Source organism: Epinephelus moara, chromosome 5, assembly GCF_006386435.1.
Source record: "Epinephelus moara isolate mb chromosome 5, YSFRI_EMoa_1.0, whole genome shotgun sequence".
NCBI classification, from domain to species: domain Eukaryota; kingdom Metazoa; phylum Chordata; class Actinopteri; order Perciformes; family Serranidae; genus Epinephelus; species Epinephelus moara.
In genome coordinates, this window is record NC_065510.1 from 1,083,499 (window position 1) to 1,093,498 (window position 10,000).

The window sequence follows — 10,000 nt, forward strand, 5'->3', positions numbered from 1 at the left end:
TATTCTCAGACTGGCAGTAGTAGATCCCGCTGTCCTTTGAGCTGATATTGGGGAAAGGATATATGTTTTCTGGTCCTTGATGCAGTGTTTGGTTCTCCTTGTACCAGGTGTACTTAGGTGCTGGGTTAGCATCACTGCTACAGGTCAGATTCACTGAACTGCCCTCCATCATCTCAGCAGAGGGACTCACTGACACAGTGGGACGCTGTGGAGTATCTGGAGGACAAAATGTATCAAAAAGTCAATTCCTAATATGTTCACACATACAGTACTACAAAGCTGATTCAGATTCAGATTTTAAGCCAAGAGAAACAATGTCATCATTATGACTGCCACTAGCACTGGCACTAAATAACATATAATTCAAAAACAGACAATTTCATAATTCATCTGATGCCTTTTCTACTAATTCTCCACTGGAGATCATGAAACTGTGCTGCAGGCTCCCAACATGGTCGCAGACAAACTGTGTAGTGATTCATTTGCATCTATGGCACTTAGTGAAAATACACTATTAATATGTTTTAATCATGTTTTAGCTTAGTGAATTACTCTCAACTCATTAAAGCTGTCAGCTTTGTAGCAATGAAAATGTCTCCGTAAGGCTAAACAAGTAATAATAATAATAATAATAATAGCTTATATTTATATAGCACCTTTCAGGAGAACCAAGGACGTGTGACAGAAAAATCAAAAAACACAACAGATAAACAAACAAAATAAGACAGAGCAAGATAAAAAAGACTAGCTGCCAAAGGCCNAAAATGTCTCCGTAAGGCTAAACAAGTAATAATAATAATAATAATAATAATAGCTTATATTTATATAGCACCTTTCAGGAGACCCAAGGACGTGTGACAGAAAAATCAAAAAACACAACAGATGAACAAACAAAATAAGACAGAGCAAGATAAAAAAGACTAGCTGCCAAAGGCCTGTGTGAAGAAGTGTCTTTTCAGCGCAGACTTGAAAGTGTCCAGAGATGGAGTAAGGCGAATCTCCATAGGGAGAGAGTTCCAGAGGGTGGGGGCTGCCACACTGAAGGCTCTATCCCCAAAGGTCCGCCTATTGGTGCGGGGGATGGAGAGGAGACCTGAGTCAGAGGACCTCAGGTTCCGTGATGGGGTATGCTGATGGAGAAGGTCCGATAGGTACGGTGGAGCGAGCTTGTGGAGCGATTTGTATGCAAGAAGAAGAAGTTTGTAGGTTATGCGGAACTTAACCGGAAGCTAGTGCAGGTGAATGAGGGTGGGAGTGATGTGCTGCCAAGGCTTAGTGCGGGTAAGCACCTTGGCAGCTGAGTTTTGCACATACTGGAGCCTGTCAAGAACTTTATTGGGGACCCCGAACAGGACTCTGTTGCAATAATCCAGCCGGGATGTAATGAAGGCATGGATCAGGGTCTCAGACATAGAATCTGAGAGTGAAAGGCGGAGTCTGGAAATGTTTTTAAAGTGAAAAAAGGCAGATTTGGTGACAGATTTGATGTGTGACTCGAATGAGAGAGTAGAGTCCAGGATGACGCCCAGGTTGCGTGTTTCTGGCACAGGAGAGATGGAGCAGCCGTCCACATGGAGGAGAAGATCTCCAAGCTTCTGGAGCACTGCCCTGGGAGCCACGACCATGAGCTCTGTTTTTTTTTGCTGTTGAGTTTGAGGAGGTTAGTGGTCATCCAGGTTTTTATTTCTTGGAGGCAGTTGACACTTTTGTCCTGGTAGTTCTGTTTGCAAACTTTGGAAGCTACAGTTGATTTGTGTAACTACGACTGCTAAAGTCTGATATTAGCTTCAGCTCAACTTTGGGATTGGAAATGGATTGTGCCATCCATTTCTTACAATGTAGCTGCTGTATGAAAGTATTTCATTTCATGGCCAGCATGGACAGGAGGAATTATTGCAGTGACCAAAATCTTTTTAAACTTTTTAAAATTAACAAATGGCATGCAAGTATAGTATTAAGATAGACTTGATCTGAATCATTTAAACCCCTCATAATGCTACTTTAGACCATGTTTCTCCCACCCTCAGCTCATCAGATGTTTACATCCACGACATGAACACAATGTATGTCAAAGTGAATTCCCAATGTTGTACTTACACTGGACATCTATGTGAACAGCTGTGGAGTTGTTCTTGCCATACTTATTCTCAGACTTGCAGTAGTAGATCCCGCTGTCCTTTGAGCTGATACTGGGGAAAACATATATGTTTTCTGGTCCATGATGCAGTGTTTGGTTCTCCTTGTACCAGGTATAGTTAGCTGCTGGGTTAGCATCACTGCTACAGGTCAGAGTCACTGAACTGCCCTCCACTATCTCAGCAGAGGGACTCACTGACACAGAGGGAAGCTTTGGAGCATCTGGAGGAGAAATGAGAGACAACTTATCAATCTTTGTTTACACACCAGTTTTTAAGTATGGACTGCCAAAGCCAGAAGGTGGTTACTGTGTTATCCACCTACTTTAGAAGTCCTGACACAGGCTGTTGTCACCTCTACAAAGCTAGCTGTCAGGCTACAGTGACCTCTAACAGACCTGTACATGAAACGTATGTCCTGTATCTGTGAAGAAACTTAGAGGCCTCCCACATGCATTACAAATATTTGAAATGACTCAACATCGTCAAACAGTTCAGACAAAACATGACCACTTCTTCACATTATGTGAAGCAATGTGCTGCTGGGATCTCAAAACAGAAGTGCACTGCAGTTTTCATGGCTTTACTTGCATGCAAACTACATGTGGCTGGCACAGCAAAGATGACCAAATCTTTCAACACAGTGTCAAGCTCAGTCAGGTTGATGATTGACCTCCTGTGATTTACACGTAATTGGTAATACATTAGACACACACATTTCTAGCTTTACAGTGAAACCATTTAAGATTCTGCACAGTGGCCACCGTCAGGATGAATCCTAAATAGAAGCTGTTCAAACTTTACTTCTATCAGGGTGTAGCTGACGCTCATAACTGTGTATGTGGGTTGCCATGGCAGCACCGAAAGTAGGCATGTGCGACGACATGTTTGATATCTGATTTTTTTTTTTTTTATGATATGTTTATGTACATTTATGGTGGAACCCTGGGCGTGTAATTCGTGGTTCTGCTGCAGGGCCTTGTTAAAAATATTTCTGTCTCTTTTTTTTTTAAATGTTTATGAGAAATACGTTCTTGAGTCAGATGAACCGGAAGTGATAAGCGAGAACTAGAGAGAGAGAGAGACGAGCGAGGATGACAACACGGCGAACTTTTGTGCTCTTAAAACTGTCTACTGCTGGTTCTCAAGGCGAACACGGTAAAAATTGTTTTGGTTAACTTTGTTGAGCATTTGTGTTGACAAATAAGTGACTGAAATGGATGTTATGTGATTATTGAAACGCTGTATTTGTTTCTAGTTTTCACGGTGTTCCATGACTCCGAAGAGGAATAAATGATTGTGGACATCAGTACGAAGCGTGGATTTTTTCATGACCAGAGTAGATACACAGGGGATTACTGTATATTCCTATTACTTAGGTAGTTTTCCATTTTTCTGCTTGTATATAATTTCAGTGTCACAGTATTTGTACTTGTGGTGAAGCTTATCAGACGTGACTGATGGAGCACACCTGCTTGAATAGCTAAAGTATCTAACATAATAAGGCATCTGACACAGACAGACATTTCCCTGAGACCTAAATTCAACAAAGAAGACAATAAGAAGTACTCGTGTTTGGATTTTACTCAGGCTTGTTGCTGATTCAGTCTTCCTCCTACTCATAATGTAATGAACCTCTTCCATGTTGCAGCACTGTGCCAGGATTGTGTTACTGCTGACTGCGCAGTTGCGCTCAACACCTGCCCTTTTGGCCTCTGACAAGATAAGTGCCCTTTTTGCAAGATGTTTCTTTCAATTTCTTTTAGTCATTTTAAATTTTAGTTTTTAAACTTGGCTCACAGCATCAATTCTCATTTTAAAGCGTGTTTTATGCCTGATAATTGCATTTGAGTCAAGCACCTGCACCTACCTCTTCAACTTCCCCTGTCACAGTCCCCGCATTTAGCAAACACAAATTGAGCGCCCTGCAGAGCAGCATCACATCTCCCTGACCTGCCTTCATGGACAGCCAGGTAACAATAGTGTTTGCTCTAAGCCTCAGCATTGTTTGACACTGTTGTGAAATTAAACTACTATTAAACCACTGTTTAAACAACTCAATACAGACAGATTAACTTTAGCTGTAAACCAACATTACACTTTACAAAAGCTAGCCTGGCGTCAAATCACATCGTCTCCCTCCAACTCTCTGGCAGATTTGGGTTCACCAACTGCACGTTGCGAGTGGAGACAGACGCAGATGCTTCCCCATGTCCACGTGACTTTTTTAAACCAAACCCCAACTTGAAATATTGTTTCAATCTCCCACACCACGGCTCTGAGAATTACTTTAAACAAATCTGACATGCAGTTTGCTGCTGTGGGAACATACAATGTGCATAGAGTGCAGAGGGGGAGCGCGAAGCTGCAGTCGCAGCACACGTCTGTTCTCTGCTCATTACTGTGCACAAATGTACTGTATGCACTTTGGCCTCAAGAGCTCTTCAGAAACTTCCTGGCAGGGTGCACTTTGTAAGCACACAAGAAAATGTCTGCATGCCCAAATGCAAAACAAATTTTGTGGAACGAGTGCACATTTTTTCACTTGAGCACCTGCCTCACAAAATGTCTGTGCACAACACTGGTAAGTATTCATGCTTTTTACTTACACTGGACATCTATAAAAATGGATGAAGAGTTAATCCGTCCATGTTGATTCTCAGATGTGCAGTAGTACTTCCCTCTGTCTTCAGAGCTGATGGACATGAACTGATATACACCGTCTGATCCTTGAAGCACTTTCTGGTTTTCCATGTACCAGGTCTTTTTAGCTGCTGGGTTAGCATCACTGCTGCAGGTCAGAGTCACTGAACTGCCCTCCATCATTTNTTAGGTTTAGGCACAAAAACCACTTGGTTAGGGTCAGGAAAAGATCATGGTGTGGGTTAAAATGAAAAAGAAAGTGGCAAACACATAAGCTGTGAGCCTGCTTCGCCTCAAGCCTTTCCCAGCTGACCCAGAGCCAGTCGCGGCGCACCATCAAGGTAGAAATACGCCCGCTGGGAGCCGTTCAGCACCACGGAAAGCTCCCCACACAACCCGGACCCCAGAGTTAATAACAGGAGGTTATGGTGTTTCACTCTCTTCTCTCTATGGCACTTGTATCTTGACCGGTAGCCTACTTTTGTTGCGTTTGCTGATCCTCTATGGTACACAAATACAGTATAACCTAGTATAATCACATATCGGAACAACGGGATGTCGGACTAATGACGTGGACCCGATGCGTGTTTGGTTGCTTCTCCCGAACACAGGCAGCGCCACTCTGCAGCCACTTCTGAACAGCATATACAGCAATCCACAGCAGGAACAGGACAGCACCTCACATTCCTGCTGACACACCAGTCCTTATTCACTGTAAAGCACACACCTACTCTCCTTCTCTCACCAGAGTCCTCTACTTTGTCAGATCAGCATATTGAAAAAGAGCCTCCTGGCTGAATGGCGCTGTCCAGGATTCAGCCAAGTTTCAGTGAAATAATGAACCTTAAAGTTCATGAAATCCTGTTGGAAAATAATATGGCACGGAGGTCGTCCAGATTGCTTTTCCAACGCCTGTACAGTGGCGAGCAGCTGGGGCCCATTCCTCTTACTTTTTCCTAGATGTTTACTGAACTTTGACTGAGCTACAGTAACTGGCAGAAGTCAGCAGCAGGACAGTTTACAGACTGGTAAGTTGATGTCCTCATCCCGATGAGTGACTCACAGCCACACGACACCACCATCCAAAGCCAGCCACAAAAAGCACCACTAAGAGCCTAAACTTTGCACAAATGCAGCAGAGCTGACAGAGAGGCGACTGCAAATGTCCGCACCTATGTCAGGCTAAAGCTAAAAGTAGAGCTGAAGAGAGTAGGTCTCATCAGCAAACACTGGACAGATTTAAGCTGTATGTTATATTCAAATAAGCTTTTTCACTCACATTTCACATCCATGGTGAAGTCATTAGACGTCCTCTTCCCCAGCATGTTCTCGGCTGTGCAGTAATATTGTCCAGAGTCAGAGGACTGGATGGAGCTGAAGACGAGCTGTGGTCCTTCACTGAGAGGTCTGGGGTTTACTGTCTTCTTGTACCAGGTATAGTTAGCTGCTGGGTTAGCATCACTGCTACAGGTCAGAGTCACTGAACTGCCCTCCACTATCTCAGCAGAGGGACTCACTGACACAGAGGGAAGCTTTGGAGCATCTGGAGGAGAATTGAACATGAATAACTTATAAAGATGACAGAAGACATTGTCACAGACAAATGACTATTTTTACATATTCTTCTCTTTATATACAGGTTCTGTTTGCTGAGTCAGTCCTGACAGTCCTCTCAGTCAAGGTGTAGTTGTTAGCAGAAGTTAATGTTTGTTTCATTATTGTTATTGGCTGATCACTTCCTTGTCATGTTTTGTAAATAATTCTGAGTCTACAAAACAGTTTATTTAAAATTATTGGAGGTGGGAAGAGAACCATTAGTTTTATTTTGGGGGAAAAAAGCCGGCTCTTATTAATACTTTCACTGGGCCATCCCCATGAGTCAGAAAAATACAGCAAACTCTCTCCTAATATTTCTTTATACTCACAGCTGTTGCATCAGCTGTCATTATATTCAGCCTCTGTGGTTGTAGCAGAACTTATGTTTTTCTAAGTTGTTCCTGACAATACCCCTCATATTACAATAAAAAATAAACTAGAAATAAACATTTAAACAATAAAAAATAAACTGAAAAAGTAAACCCACTCTGGAAATTAAGTGAAACTAAATCAAATTGAAAACTAAAATTAAAAATAAAAACTGACAAAAAAAAATATAAAACTACAGTGTCCTGGAGAAAAAAGACATATTATATTTCTAATATTACTGAATCACAAAAATTATAAATTTAAAAATGTTACAGCACAGCATGTATCTGAATATTGCTTCTGCTAGTTGTCATATAACTTTTGTTTTTAACTGTTTCTCTAAATAATACTGCTGCATCTAAGATTTAAAAGACTCCAGTGAAGTTTGTTCTGAAATTATAATTGTGTTGTAATGTCAGAACGTATGTGTCTTTTTTGTTCTGACACAGTGGATTAAACTTACACACTGAAGGAGAGGGGAAGTCCTTGAGTCCTCTTATAGCACAGGAGAAGTTGTCACTAAGACCAAACCGGGCTTTATAAGAAGACGTGTACTCCCAAAGAATTTCCACTTTATTACTGAACCAGACGTAGGAAAGACGACCAGCTGGACTGCAGCTGCTGTGACACTTCAGCTCTGCCTCAGTAACAGACTGCCCGACTGTTATTCTGGTCACCTGCACCTGGAGAGCTGGATATGAGAACAAGAAACAATATTATCACTGTGTCTAAAAACAGATGATGGATGTACATATCATACACATCAACACAACAGTATTAATTCCTATAAGAGGTGGAGAGCATTTGAATCTATTTATTTATGCAACAGTAATTACACAAACACATTGATCCTTATCCACATGTTGAGTGTTTTTAAATGTACCGTGTTGGTGTATTTACATCAGTCTGTGTTTACCTGTGACAGTCAGAGTTGTACCAGGTAAACTACTCCTCCATTCAAAGCTTGGTGTTGTGAATTTGAAGTGATACTCAGCTGAGTCGCTCTCTCTCAGGTCAGTGATTCTCAGGGTGGAGCGTCCTCCCTCTGTGTCAATGACCTGAACACGACCTGCAAACTGGGAGTCTTTACTAAGGTCCTCAGGCTGTGAGGGATTCTGCCACTGATCTTTACGTTCAGGACTGAACCAGAATTTGGAGTCAACATAATACTTGTAACTGCTGTAAGTGCAAGAAATGTCCACTGATGAGCCTTTGAAGGCACAGATGTTTCTGACAGTGTACGTCACTCTGTTGCAGGTTTGACCATCGGCACCTGAAAGATAAAATCATCTTCTGATCATTTTTAAAGTGCAGTCATTGAGGAGTCACAAGTGGGATCTCCATATTAAGGAAACATGAATAACACAGCTCCACTAGATGGTGTTATGTTAATAGATATATGTGGAGTAAACTCACATGTTGGAGGAGAGGGGGAATCCTCATATCCTTTTACAGCACAAGAATAACTGTCTTCACAATTAAAGTTGCCTAAATAATAATAAGAAGAAGATGCTTCTGTCTGAATTTTCTGTCCGTTTTTGTACCAGATAAAGGAATAGCGATCAGGTACACAACTGCTTTGACAGTCAAGCCCATTATCTGATCTGCTCACCTGGAGACCTGGATTTGTGAAGAGGGAACAGGAATGTTATTTTACACAAAACTGTCAACACACACACATGCAAATAAACACATCTATATTATTGTTTTCTAGATGTTGAACATTTGTAAATAATTAACATATGAATGAAAATGTTACCTGTGACAGACAAAGTGACTCCAGGTGAACCAGTATAAACATCGGGATGGTCTGTTGTGAACCTGAACTTGTACTTAGCTGAGTCGCTCTCTCTCAGGTCTGTGATTCTCAGAGTGCAGTTGTTCCTAATCTTATCACAGTCATACTGCACATGACCTGAATACTGTGGGTCTGTTGTCAGATCTACAGGATTACGTCCATTCACTTTGGTAAACCAGAATGTTTTCTCAACTGTAATTTGACGGCCATTTATTCTGGATGGGTATCTGTAGCTGCAGTGTATTTCCACTGTTGATCCTTTTACAGCACAGATCTCAGTAGAGGTGTAAGTCACTCTCCAGCCATTCTGACCCTGTATCACTGTAACACAGAGCACATCAGGAACCACAATCAGACTCAGAACATCAGAAGACAGACTTTCATTTGTACTGAAGGAGCTTCAGTGTGTGAAACTTTATTTAACTTACATCTGCTCTCATACTATGGAGATAGATTTGTTTCATAATTATGTGTGTGAACAGATCGACAATCTGTGTGTAAATGTGTAATCTGTAAATATAAAACACCTTCCACAAATACAAAAAAAGATTTGCGAACTCACAAAAATATTTTGCAAGTATATAACGGATCTGCAAATACACAAACACATTCCACAAATAAAAAACATATCTGTGAATACATTAAATTAATTTGCAAATAAATGAAAAGCATTTGTGAATATCTTCCTAACATTTACAACTTTCGATCAGGCATTCGTGAACTCAGTTTTTATTTGTGAATCAAAAAAACATTTGTGGATCTCAGTTCTACACGTGTGGATTTCCTTTTTACAAACAGAGAGTTTTGAAACAAACTTTTCGCCGGTCCAAACGAAAATGCACTCGTATCACTCGGTCATTTTCAAATAGCACGTGATCACCCAGCTGATGACGTCATTTCCGCATGTCAGAGTAAGAGCACGCAGTCTTTCTATGAGCTGTTTTTTTTTTTTTTTTAAATAATCAGCAATAACTAACATGCATTCATTGTTTCATGTTAATGTCATACAGTGAGTATTAGTGTTTGTTTATTTGTTCTATGTATATTATCTGGCACACACTTTTGTTAACATTTCTGTCTGAGTATGAAAGGCACCACGATGCTGGTGGGCAACGTTCAGTTCTCTAAAGCGGTGGCTTGGCTGCTTCTTCAGTTGGCAGTTATCAGCCAACTCATCCTTAATATTTTTCATTTATTCTTTCGAGTAGGATTAAAGTCACAAAGCAATTCACACCTTATTATTAGTGTACTCTTACTAATGTAGTTGTAATGTCTGTGCTGAACCGCCTGGTTGAATGGCGCTGTCCAGGATTCAGCCAAGTTTCGGTGAAATAAGGAACCTTAAAGTTCATGAACTCCTGTTGGAAAATAATATGGCACGGAGGTCGTCCAGATTGCTTTTCCAACGCCTGTACAGTGGCGAGCAGCTGGGGCCCATTCCTCTTACTTTTTCCTAGAT

General features: G+C 41.2%; 1 protein-coding gene across 3 annotated transcripts in view; it reads right to left on the minus strand.

Annotated features, from left to right (window-relative positions):
• LOC126390868 (B-cell receptor CD22-like) overlaps positions 1-10,000 on the minus strand; it is a 70,587-nt gene that overhangs the window by 20,044 nt on the left and 40,543 nt on the right. Inside the window, exons 7-8 of one of the 3 annotated variants that reach the window (XM_050045354.1) lie at positions 6,058-6,321; positions 2,098-2,358 (exon numbers count right to left, since the gene is read on the minus strand). The exons of the other annotated variants lie outside the window; for them this stretch is intronic. Coding sequence (XP_049901311.1) covers positions 2,098-2,358; positions 6,058-6,321 — 525 coding nt within the window. The remainder of the gene's footprint in view (positions 1-2,097; positions 2,359-6,057; positions 6,322-10,000) is intronic. 3 annotated transcript variants of the gene reach the window in all.